The sequence below is a fragment of the Ictalurus punctatus genome, chromosome 10, assembly GCF_001660625.3.
Source record: "Ictalurus punctatus breed USDA103 chromosome 10, Coco_2.0, whole genome shotgun sequence".
NCBI lineage: Eukaryota > Metazoa > Chordata > Actinopteri > Siluriformes > Ictaluridae > Ictalurus > Ictalurus punctatus.
The window spans coordinates 21,823,554-21,836,400 of NC_030425.2; the positions used below are offsets into that span (position 1 = coordinate 21,823,554).

The 12,847-nt window shown below is 37.6% G+C and overlaps 1 protein-coding gene and 4 non-coding genes across 7 annotated transcripts in view; 3 read left to right on the forward strand and 2 right to left on the reverse strand.

Annotated features, from left to right (window-relative positions):
- The first annotated feature begins 2,327 nt into the window (after positions 1-2,327).
- trnar-acg (transfer RNA arginine (anticodon ACG)) lies at positions 2,328-2,400 on the forward strand. Its single transcript has one exon. It is a non-coding gene; the product is annotated as a tRNA-Arg (tRNA).
- A 1,355-nt stretch (positions 2,401-3,755) lies between these two features.
- trnar-ucg (transfer RNA arginine (anticodon UCG)) lies at positions 3,756-3,828 on the reverse strand. The gene has a single exon. It is a non-coding gene; the product is annotated as a tRNA-Arg (tRNA).
- Positions 3,829-6,011: 2,183 nt separating this feature from the next.
- trnar-acg (transfer RNA arginine (anticodon ACG)) lies at positions 6,012-6,084 on the forward strand. Its single transcript has one exon. It is a non-coding gene; the product is annotated as a tRNA-Arg (tRNA).
- A 426-nt stretch (positions 6,085-6,510) lies between these two features.
- Positions 6,511-6,583, forward strand: trnar-acg (transfer RNA arginine (anticodon ACG)). The gene has a single exon. It is a non-coding gene; the product is annotated as a tRNA-Arg (tRNA).
- A 47-nt stretch (positions 6,584-6,630) lies between these two features.
- Positions 6,631-12,847, reverse strand: part of kif7 (kinesin family member 7) — a 28,802-nt gene continuing 22,585 nt past the window's right edge. For all 3 annotated transcript variants that reach the window (XM_017478750.3, XM_017478749.3, XM_053683247.1), the window contains 6 exons: positions 12,464-12,640; positions 12,024-12,239; positions 10,064-10,270; positions 9,692-9,890; positions 7,688-7,837; positions 6,631-7,358 (listed from right to left, as the gene is read on the reverse strand). In XM_017478750.3, the coding sequence (XP_017334239.1) occupies positions 6,988-7,358; positions 7,688-7,837; positions 9,692-9,890; positions 10,064-10,270; positions 12,024-12,239; positions 12,464-12,640 (1,320 nt within the window). In that variant the 3' untranslated portion in view covers positions 6,631-6,987. The remainder of the gene's footprint in view (positions 7,359-7,687; positions 7,838-9,691; positions 9,891-10,063; positions 10,271-12,023; positions 12,240-12,463; positions 12,641-12,847) is intronic.

Genomic DNA, 12,847 nt, shown 5'->3' on the forward strand with positions numbered 1-12,847 from the left:
ACCAACACTGGCCTCTAGCGGCGAGAGCTTGCTATCATCATCTGGTTGCGTCAAATGCCGGTTTTTAAAAACGACTCAAAAATACATTAAAATGTGTTCATAATGATGTCTGTTTCTCAGACTCGTGCTACAATGTTAATGTTGTATAATTCCACAAAATTGTATGTGAAATCTTAACTCTTAAAAAAAGCACTGTATATAGGCTACTTAACGTAATCACTTAAACAATTGAAATAATCCGCTTTTTTGTTCTTAACTCAGTCACACAAACACGGACACGCATACAACTCGTAAAACCTTTTTAATGACCCTTTGTATACTGCTATATAAATATACTATAAATGCAACATGAAATTTAAAGTTCGCAACTGATCTAGAGTACTATTCAATTAATTTACAAAAATGCAGAAATTCTTGCACATTATATTTTCCGCACATTCATTTTAAAAACATAATTTATTTGCGAATGTAAGCCTCGTGTTGCTCTTTTTGCAGCCATTTTTCTTTTAACTGTGTATATGAGAGATAGATATATCCAGGAATGGATACCCATTCTTTAAGCAAATACATTTTAATTTGATTTCCTGTGGTTTATTTTATGATCGTCGAAAAGAAAATATGCAGCCAGCAAGGATTTTCGTAATGAAAGCAAAATAAGCTTTACACTTAAGTATAAATAAAAATATGCTACATTATTTTGTGCAATTTTTTATTCTCGTGTCTACATGGATTACTCCAGATTGAAAAAGAAAAAAAAAAAGAAAAAGTGGGTTATCATGACCTTTTGGTTTATAAATGTTCTATATTTTATTTGGTTTATGTTTGGGGTTTTTTTTGGGGGGGGGCATAGTAATGACTTCCTTTTCTGTGTGTAAAATACTGCATGTAGACACAAATAAGCCTGTACTTCTCTTTACAGGAGCTCTCTATGTGTAATTACAAATCGCGGATAAATTAATTAGGCTAAATATTACAGATTTTTCGCCTGTTTTAATCAGTCACAGTCTGCCTGAATTATGTCTGTGCGCAGTTTGGCAGCAAAAGAAAACCCTTTTAAAGGCTTTGTTCACAGACATCTGTTTAAAGAATTTTTTTTATTTTTTTTTTAATCTGATGGAAAATTCTCAAATAACAACGCTATTACACAGCAGGCTACATAAGGAAATTATATAATAGATAGCTACAGTTTATCAAAAGGTTTGTTCTGAAATACATTTGAACAAATTCTGGATTTGGATTTGAAACTCCGGATGTAAATTAGTGAATAGTGACATCTAGTGGACAAATCATCTAACTGCAGTAATGTTTTATGATTTTTCGGTTTGAAAAGCAGTTAGTTACCATGGAGACATTCGGCACCCAGCCGTGTAGCCTGAGAAAGTTGAGGGCCCCCTTATTTTTAATATATTGTTGTATAATTTAAAAAAAAAAAAAAAAAAAAGGGACAGTAAATGCAACCTCAAACATGAAAGGACACACATGCGTCTATTCAACAGTCTGGATCGCCAAACCAAAACAATGTAAGCTAGGCTCAAGTATTGTGTTCAGCGAAGTATTACACATTTAACCAATAACACATCTAACACTGCTCTAAAATGTGTTATTATATCAACCACTACACAGGGTCACAGGGAGCCTGGAGCCTATCCAAGGGGACACCCTGTACGGGGTGTCAATCCATTGCAGGACACAATCGCACACACAATCACACATCCATTCACACACTACTGACAATTTGGAAATTCCAGTTAGGCTACCTACAGCACATATCTTTGTCCTGGGAGAGGAAACCGGAGTACCCTGAAGAACAGGGAGAACATCCAAACTCCAGATACACAATCAAACCCCCAATAAATGCAAAATAATTTGCAAATAAAAAACTTAAAACTTGTGATTGTATAGCCTGAGTATTCACCCCTGTTGCTGTGTTCTTTTGGAAAGAGACTACAGTCACAGTGTAAATGTTCAGTTCACTTGATGTCCATAAAATGATTTTAATTGATAACACGGATACTAAATCATTCTGCAGGATGGATTAGAGCCTTTATAGGGGCGTGTTTGACTCCCTTGATTATGAGCGGAAGCAGTAACAGTAATATATGTAAACACGGATTTGTCACTGACTGTATAATTTCATCTTGATTATCTACATTTTCAACGCTGACAATCTTGTGTTCAGCAAGAATTGACCGCGGCAGGACTCGAACCTGCAATCTTCTGATCCGAAGTCAGACGCCTTATCCATTAGGTCCTTTAAATCAAGACTCAATAGACTGATAATAGCTCATGAAAATTCTTATTTTCATGATATAGCTCATTCTTATTTCGGGCCAGTGGCGCAATGGATAACGCGTCTGACTACGGATCAGAAGATTCCAGGTTCGACTCCTGGCTGGCTCGGAAAGCTTTTTCTGTTAACTTGGATTTAAACCATGTTACACATAAATGTCAGTGCAAAACTACGTGAAGTGTACTTATAGAGCTGTTTGTGAACGTAACGTCTGCATAGTTTCAAATTCAAATCGCAGGACAAAAGGAGTTATTGACTCCCAAAAGAAGGAACCGATTCTGAAACAGTTTAAACGAGTCGTTAGAAATTCCAGACTTACTTCTTGTACTAACCTACGTAGGTTTGCAACAAAAAGCCCTACCTCTGGTCTACACTGGCTGCTTGCGATCATACGGAGCTGAAAGTCGTTATGGTAGTGGGTGTTTCCTTTTCGACACACGCTGACAGCGTTAGACCAAGAGTTCAGTACTGCAGCTTTACAGTATACATTTACATTTATTGCATTTGGCAGGCGCCCTTATCCAGAATTACTTACAGAAGTGCTTTGAAGTCTCTGTTAATAAATACATCCTGATACTGGTTCATTAGGTCATGGAATAAGGATACCATCAGTCTTAAATTCTGTTGGGGAGGTAATATAGTAAGAAAAGCACACAGACTACACTCTTTTAAAAGCGCTAATTTAAGTTCTTTCGCGGAGGTCAAATGGAGCTCAGAGGCAGACCTGCCAGGAATTAGTTGCAGTAGTCCAGTCTCAAAAGGACAGGGGACTGAACAAGCACCTGAATGGCCTGTGTGGATAGAAATAGACATCCTTCTGATTTTGTAAGGAAGAAACCGACATGAGCATGTCAGATGAGCGATGCAAGAGGAAATGGACTGTTGGTTATCTATGGTTACCCCAAGGTTGCTCTTAGTGACTGAACGTGAGATCAGAGAGTTATCCTGGGAGATCACAAGATCCTTGGGGATGAATCGCCTTGGATGAACAGCAGTTCAGTTTAGCTAGGATTAAGTTTCAGCTGATGAGGTGTCTGCCAGACACGCTGAGATCTGAGTGGAAGCATGAGGGTCTGAGTTGAGATAAAGAGTTCTGATAAAGATGTTATGTTAAAGGCCTAACATTTTATGTTAAGATGAAGTGTTAGGCATTTTAACCAAACAGTGGCCTTTTTTTATTATGCCGAATACAGATTTCATTACTTAAGCACATAGAACTGGTAAAAAAAAAAAAAAAAAACAGTCCAGGAATATTCTCAGATAGTCTTCAGTTTTGCAAATGTAAAGAGCCTTTATTGCACAGGGTCTGTGTGTTTGACATTCCTGCCAATAAATAGAAGAGGAAACACAAATAAGAATAAGGCTAGCTCAATTATTATACTCTTGTCATCGATACTGTCAGATCTGTTCATTTAGTAATCAGCACTAATAGCATGTTCTTGTTTTCTAGTATCTCTCAAAACCTCGACCCCGGCAGGACTCGAACCTGCAATCTTCTGATCCGAAGTCAGACGCCTTATCCATTAGGCCACGAGGCCGTCGCATTGAACGGTGGACGCGTCCCAAATTAAATAATAGCACTCTTCTACATAAAGGTGCAATTCTAATATGACCAATCAATTATTGACATACGACCGCAAGCTTCAGGATGAAAACTATTTAGCCATGCACCTAAAGACAGTAGCGTTTGCTAATAAATATGGTGTTGTTACAAACATGGTGTTGTTTGTAACAACAAAACAGCTGCAACATGTGGAACCTTAGAAATTCAGAATATGAGACAGGAATAAAACTAATGCATACAACACAAGTTCAGAATGAACTTAAATTGAAACCTTAGTAGTGTGCCTAACTCAAATAGACAACAAAATATGGGGTCCCCAAAAAAGTGTTTTTGTGGCTCAACTTGACTCATGTTATGGGTAAGCTGAGCCATCTGAAAAAGTTACTAACTATTGTATTAACCAGATTTTAAAGTATAACTCTAAATATAATTATTAATTATCATTACCCAATTCTGCTGATATTATTGGTGCACATTAAATAAATATTACAACTAATTTGTCTGCAGTTCTGAAACCAGAATATGGTTTGCCAAGTCTCTAGGATTAAGAAATAGATATGGAAGTCTTAAATTGAATGAAACTTCTATTATTTTGAGGAGCATCCACAGATTATTTGTTTCACACTTTTAGTGTAAACTCTCAACTGTATGCTTGGCATAATAGCAAACTTTTTAGCCTATAAATATAACATAAACTCCAACATGTCACTGAGTTGGACAAAAATGAGAGCAATCAAATGTAGAAAATCATAGGAATTATTTGACATTTCATACCTCTAAGTTGCAGGGAAATATGATGTGTTGCGCCCTTCTTGCAGTTCCTCCTGCTTTTTGAGGTTGACCTAACTTTTTCAGGAAATCACTCCATGGGAAGAATCCCTTCATCATGCTTCTCAAATGCAAAGGTTAGCTTCTCAGCACTAGTGGCCCAACAGATTTTAATAATGATATAAATGAATTATTTATTAATTTATTTATTAGCCCCAATTTACTATACTCAAGTTTCTAACATCTATTCTACACAACTGGGTATTTGAAATCAGATTGTTTTACTTATATTTATGCTTTAACAATAAACAAGCTTGAGTCTTTATGTAGGCTAGTTATGTGTTTTGTTTTTATACAGTGGTGCTATACAGTTATGCAGAAATATAGAAAATTCTAAAAGGTTCATAAAACTTTTCACACTCAAGTCCTAAAAGTAGATAATGGGAACCCAATTAAACAAATGAGTCAAAAATATTATACTTGGTCATTTATTTATTGAGGAAAATGATCCAATATTACATATCTGTGAGTGCCAAAAGTATGGGAACTTTTAGTATATTTAGTATCTAGTAGCTTTCAGTATCTGGAGTGACCGCCTTGTGCAGCAATAATCGCAACTAAACATTTCCAGTAACTGTTGATCAGTTCCTGCTTTGAGGAATTTTAGTACATTCCTCAGTACAGAACAGCTTCAACTCTGGGATGTTGGTGGGTTTCCTCCCATGAACTGATTGCTTCAGTTCCTTCCACACCATTTCTATTGGATTAAGGCAACAATGTCCTTTTTGGAGAACCGTGGCTTTTCTCCTTGCAGCCCTGCCATGCACACCATTGTTGTTGAGTGTTCCCCTGATGGTGGACTCATGAACATTAGCCAATGTGAGAGAGGCCTTTAGTTGCTTAGAAGTTACACTGGGTTCCTTTGTGAAATCACGGACTATTACACGTCTTGTGCTTGGAGTGATCTTTGTTCGTCAACCACTCCTGGGGAGGATAACAGAGGTCTTGAATGTACTTCATTTGTACACAATGTCTGACTGTGGATTGGTGGAGTCCAAATTTTTTTTTTTTATTTTTTTATTTTTTTTATCAATGCCATGATACACTTCAACAAACATGTTTTGTGAAGATCAGACTTTGATAGATCCCTGTTCTTTAAATAAAACAGGGCGCCCACTCACACCTGATTGTTATCCCATTGATTGAAAACACCTGACTCTAATTTCACTTTCTAATTAACTGCTAAACCTAGAGGTGCACACACTGTTGTCTCTCACAGATATCTAATATTGGCTCATTTTCCTCTATAAATAAATGACCAAGTATAATATTTTAATTTTTTTATTTTAGTAGTCGATTCATAAATATATTCAAAGCATTTACGTCACCGGGCCAGTGGCGCAATGGATAACGCGTCTGACTACGGATCAGAAGATTCCAGGTTCGACTCCTGGCTGGCTCGGAATTATTTTCTGTAAATTTACATTTAACCAATGTTAGACATGAAGGCGGAACGTCATTTTAAAACGGAAAATATGAAGTCTACACATTAAACATAATTTATTTTTGTGTCCAAACCAGTTTACTCGCTGATAATAGTGTTAGCAGCTCACTGAAACTCGAGACGGAGCAAAGTTAACGCTATCTATAATGTCCACTTTAGTAACGCGATCAATCTGTCGCGGTTAGATATCGATTCGTTTAAATGTTACTGCTGTTATATTTCAGTCAGGACAATCCTGAACATGCTGGTTATGTGTAATGTTAGCTTGTTAAGATAGGGTTAGGCATTTTAACGAGACTATACACATACGACTGGCGAAAATCGCATTTAAAATCGATTAAGTATAAAATTATATATATAGCTGGAGCCAGAGCGGCTCATATCGGGCCAGTGGCGCAATGGATAACGCGTCTGACTACGGATCAGAAGATTCTAGGTTCGACTCCTGGCTGGCTCGGAAAGCTTTTTCTGTTAACTTGGATTTAAACCATGTTACACATAAACTGTTCATTTACTGTTTTATACACTACGTTACACCCACAAATTTAAACAATATCATCATAATGTATAAACGTTTTAAAGTGTATAAAATGTCTCATGGTTCTTTTAGGCCAGTTATTATGTAATATTATTTTGTAAAATATCCACAGAGAGCAGACACAAGACAAAACCTGCTCAAGACATTTGTCATTACATAAAGTGCTTTTGTACTGTACACAAAAATGTGGTAAAACTCAACGGTTTTAAAAAAAATTCCATAGTTTAAATTTAGCACTGTATTTGTACACAAAGCAGAGATGCAGTTTAATGAAATATGAAGGCACAATAGAAATAAAACTAAACAGATTTTAATGTCCATTGCTATAACGGATTTTTCCGAACGTCAATGATTGCAGAGTTTGAACCAACAATTCCTGGGTTTAGGCTTGACCTCCGGCTCTCCCTGCGTGGTTTGGTAAGGGACAATGAGCCTGTTCCACTCCAGTATGCAGTGTTCATGTTCACATTAGGCTGGACAATTCTGTTGACTGGCAGCTCACAAGCTACCCTCTGCCTAAGCTCCTCCATTACATGCTGATCTTCAGTGGGGAGGGAAGAGCGCCTCCATGTGGGGGGCAGCGGCGCATTTACCAACTCCCGCATTTCCTCTCTTGACTTGTGAACTCTGTCAGGTTCAGGAGTGTACTTGTTACTGTCTTCACCTGCCTTGCACTGCACCCTGTTTAGTCCACCTACAATGAAAATCACCAGATTAAGATGATGACAAATGAAGTTTTATACATATACATATACATATATATATATATATATATATATATATATATATATATATATATATATATATATATATATACATATATACACACACACACACATTTATAAAATAAATGTGTACATAATTTCAGACTAAAGCAAACTAGCTCAATAGCGCAATGTTTAGTATGAGTAATTTAGGATATAAATTCTCAATTTACATTACAGACACCTTATGGGAAAAAATCAATAATGACACTATGAACTAGTACACTGTAGTCATTATGGCATTTAACTAAAGGCTCACTCGTGCCCTGATCTCCCAGTCCACACATGTCCCTTATTTTGTTGTTGAGATCCTGATTGGCTGCCTTGTACAGGTTCAGTTCTTTGCTCAGGTTGTGGATCAGTCCCTCGTACTGTCTCTGCCTACCAGCCAGACCTTCATCCATTTGATCTGTGGAAGAAGACCAGTGACACTTGTTTCACTTGTATGTAAGTATTGTACATCCACAACATATTCCAATTGATTACATGAGAGCGCATTCACAAAACAGAACTGAAACCTTGTAACTAGAAAAGCTTACACAAACTACAAATTCAAACCATCAAATTATTTCATTAGGGCATATTGTCAGATTAAATAGTCCATATAGGATACTGCTGAGTTTTTTTTTTTTTGTGATTGTTGCAGCCAAAAATGCTCGATTTTGCTGCAGTTTTTTTTTTTTTTTTTTTAACTTTTTTAAAATTTCCCGTGCAAATTGAGTTGTTTTTTTTTTGCAGAAAACTATTAAATTGACGAATTTGCAATTGCACAAAATTGTTTTGCATGATCTTTCTCAGTGATGTTTGTTGGTAAATGAGACCTTTTAGCTGTACTCGTGTTCAACATTTGGGAATCAAAGAGGGCTTTGGCTGAATGCATGTTGTGATGATGTCACACGATGTGTCTTGGCCAAAATCTGCAGAAAATCTGCGTTAAGTTTGAAAAATTGCACGGCCCTCAGAATATTGCGGAGTTTGCATGATTTCACGGTCATTTCTGTGATCACAAAATTGAGAAATCCTGGAGGGACTGATTAAAAAAAAAAAGTGATACAAACATTAAGAGACAAATGTATTAGAATCATTTTCAATATTTTCTTGGACCAAAAGTAAAAATGGTGATTATAAACTGACAAATACACTTCCCTAACAATTGATGACTATGCTAACCGTCATACCTGCTATATTGCCTAATGCTTTCTCTTCCCTGCTGCCAGGAATCTGCATTTTACATGGAAAATATAATTTCCCTGCCTTGTTCACAGCTCCTTCTTTATAGCTCTTACATAGTTACAGGAATAACAGCAACTTAAAGCCTGGCTTCTGCCTCTTACCATGGACCAGAACCCTGAACCCTCTTCAGACATTTGTTTTTGTTTGTTACTGATTTGCATATTCTCAGAGATGAATTTATGGGATTATAATTAAACTATCTTTAAAGCCCAAGGGAAAATAAAAGTGATTATTTTTCAATTATGTTTAGTACTATCTAATTATGTTGGTTTTATGGCACACAATATGCAACTCAAAGGATGAGTAATGAATGAACAATTGGTTACTTTTTCAAAGATAAATAATAGGACAGCAAAACATCAATCAAGTGTGCTCATTAGAATATTACGTTCTGCCCAAATAATTCCCAGAATTATTTCTTTCCTATAACACTTTCCTAATTAGCAAATTCAGCTGTTTTCTGTTTTCATGATGTTTATAGCATAGTTTTTAAAGATGTAAATATGAGGAAATGAAAGCTGAAATTTTGATCCGTCATCTCATATTCATCTTTTCATCTCAAACCCAAATGTCTTCAATGTATAGCAAAAATGACAGAACTGGCCTTGCTGTTCCAATAGTTTCAGAGGGGACTGTAAATATTTTACACCACGTTCCCTGTAAAAAAAAATATTTTTTATTGTCTGTTGTGCCCTGAGTAACACACTAAATAAAGAAATAAATAAATAAATTTTGTGTGTTAGTCAGGGCACAACAGACAGTAAAAATTATATATATATATATATATATAAAAGGAGCATTGCTATACAACCCAAATACTCTCCATTTCATTTGATGTTCTATGCTGAAAGAAGAAAACAGATCTTCTTTAAAGTATCACTACAGCTTTTCTTACATAACCTGGTAAAACTGAGCCCACTGCTTTCCTATTACCTACAATATAAGTCAATGAAAAATCTTATTCTGAATAAATGAACAAAAGGCAAGTGTCTTAGTTAGTGCTTTGTTTGCTGATGAGTTTGACGGTCACCTCGGCACTGGTGCAGCAGTAGCTGCACATTTCTTTCATGCTCTTTTTGTTGCTGTGTGAGCCGGCGGTCCGTGTCCAGTTGCTGGCGCTCCAGAGCTGCTTCCAACCACCCGACCAGGTGCTGCTGTTCCTCCACACGCATCTCCTTCTCAGCCAGTTCCAACTGCAGCTTCCGCTCTTCCTCTCGCAGGGACACCACCTTCACAAGAATTCAGAAGAAACATGGGGCGGGGCAGAAAGGTAAAGTGTAACTATGCCTTCTTATAAAAGACATGAAAAATACAAAGGTAAAAAAAAAATGTGCACTCTAATAATACACTCCCCCTAAAAGTAGACAATAATAACAAATCAATAAGAAGAGAAGGCACAGACCTTATCAAAGTACTTGCAGAGTAGAGCGCGCGTCTCTGAAGCAGACAGGTAGGTGAGTTTGGCCATCAGGTTCATCTCCCACTGAGTGAGCATGCTACCTGATGCCCTCAGCTGCCTCTGTCTCTGTGTGATGGCCTCATTCTTGTACTCAATAGCAGCATCCAGCGCCTCTATAGCCTCATCTAGCTGTAACAGGGTACGCTCCTCCTACAGGTAGAAGACAGTGAGCATTTAGAGGTGATTCCCCTACAGGAACATCTTCAGAAACCACAAAGCAGTCTTTGAACTACTGGGGTGGAGCTTGCTGTTCTAAACACACTGACTGCTGAAACACAAGCTTAATGCCAACTCTCTTACCCATCACAAACCTTAAGCTCTTACTAATGCTGTATAACAGAGGTGACGGTGAAGCTATTCTTTTCACAGGAGTGTATCTTGTACATTTAGTACATAGCCAGAGTGTATTTTGTTCATGTTTTTGTTGGTTACTGCTTATGGCAAGCATCAACAGACTTGTGACCACTATTTTTCACGCATACCTAGGTTACAATAATATTAACATCATATCTGAACAACAAAGCAAAACAATATAAAACAAAAGAAACAAAACTCACAATTTTTACCAGTGGTTTGCGTCACGATTTTGCATAACGGTTAGAGGTCCCTGCAGTGTAGGTGGAACCCAAAAAAGGATCTCAAAAGCAATTTAAAATACTGTTATGATAACAAAATTGCTGTGGCCCAGATCCGGCCCCCACACTGTGGGAAATGATGGCACTTGGGCAGTCCACTCCTGTTTGCTATTGCTTGCTTGTGGCCCAAATCTGGCAATGCTGCATGTGCCACATATTTGCCAAAGGTGGCCCAGATTTGCTTTGTGATATTTGGGCCATATTCACTATTTACCACACGGGCCACTTTAGGGTCACATCTGTAAGCACCATAATTTTGCCCAAAAAGGCCCACTTGTAATTTGGGATATTTGGGCCATATTTGCTAATTAACATGTGTCACTTCAGGCTCATATCCATTTTGTCCAGGCCAAAAGAAGGCCAGCAGTGCCGCATCACTGCCTAAAGTGACCCACATCCGGATGCTATCTCACTATAGTGATTATCACAGTAAAAGCCACAGATAGGGCTGCACAATTAATTGAATATTGATCTAGATTATGATTTCGACTGCCCACGATTACATGAACATGATCGACTGTGATATTGATGGTTAAAGTTCATCCTTCGCTCATAGAAAGCTCCACTGCATATCAAATCAAGCGCTTCCTAAACTTTCAGCCAGTCACCATGATGATAACTTCCGGGTTCCAGTACAAAATGACATCCTCCCTGCACTGTCTGTTTATTTAAATGTGAAAGTGCAATAAAATTATGTTGTCCTTAAAATCAATGAATAATCGTGATCTCACTATTGATCAAACTAATCGTGATTATCATTTTGGCCATAATTGTGTAGCCCTAGCCACAGATAACTATAACAACCTCTTGCCAGCATGATGATGTGTTAAACTTTCTGTCACAAAATAGTTTAGGTATCAGTATTAGAATACTTGGTCAAGTGGAATGCAACTTGGGATATAACATCATGTCTGCATACGCAGTTTAATTACATAGATCAGACAATGCTGTCATTTGTGTGATTTTGTCATTATTATAACCCTTCATACAATGCTTAGGAAGAGTTCAAATGAAAACTTAAAGGATGAACAATCATTTTAGAAAATCAGTCTTTCTGCCCTAATATAAATTTATTTTGTATTGAGCTTAGCTAATCTGTCAAAACTCATCTTCTCATGCTATGTCAATCTAAGTACAGTAACTGCGGAATTCTATCAATAGTAAGAGTGATGCAATGCAATGCGAAGGATGCAATGTGTAATGAGGTCGCTAACGTAATTTGTTCAATGAATGTAGCTAATAAAGCAGTGTTTATGCTGTGTACCCACCTCAGGAGACAGCAGGTTACCCTGGCGGAGCTTGTCGTCCAGCTCTACTCTCTGTTTGAGAAGGAGCTCTTTCTCCTGACGCAGGTTGGAGATCTCCTGGCGGATGTGCTGTGAGTCTTGAGCACTGCTACTGCGCAGCTGGCCGTTCCGCTCGCTCAGTTCCCGCTCTAGCGATTCAATACGGTTTGACAGTGTCGCCAGGTCCTTACTCAGAGCCTGCCGAGTGAAATGAGCATGCTGGACTTTCAGACAGTATTACTATATGCTTCAGTAATTAAAGCGTTATGGACTTGAGTCTGGAAATTGTTGTGAATAAACAACGTTCAGGTTTGTAGAAGCGTAACTGCATATATATTTAAGGTTGTAATTTTGATATAGGGTCTTCAGTGGGTTTAACACTTGATGAGTTTTTTTTTTTATTAGAACTTTGTCAGACAAACCTGGCTGGACCGGAGTCGTTTGGTCTCCAGGCCGCTACGTTCCAAGAGCAATGCCTCCTTCTTGGCCAGGATCTCCTCTCTTTTGGTCAACTCCCCCTCCAGGTCTTCCAGACCTCTCCTTTGTTCCAGAACATTCTCCATCTCCTCGTCTAACCATCGCTTCTGTTCTTCTATCTTCTGCTCAAAAGATCAACACCAGTTAAAAAAAAAAAAAAAAAAAAAAAAAGACACTGCAACAGAACTCTGCAAAATTTTTATCTAAAATGCTGTTACTCTTAGGGGAAAGCATAAACTTTGAGACATGATGAAGCATGTTTACCAGAGACCGAAATTACACTGTTATCAAAACACGAGCTCAAATCTGAGTCCAAGAGTGAGTCAAAG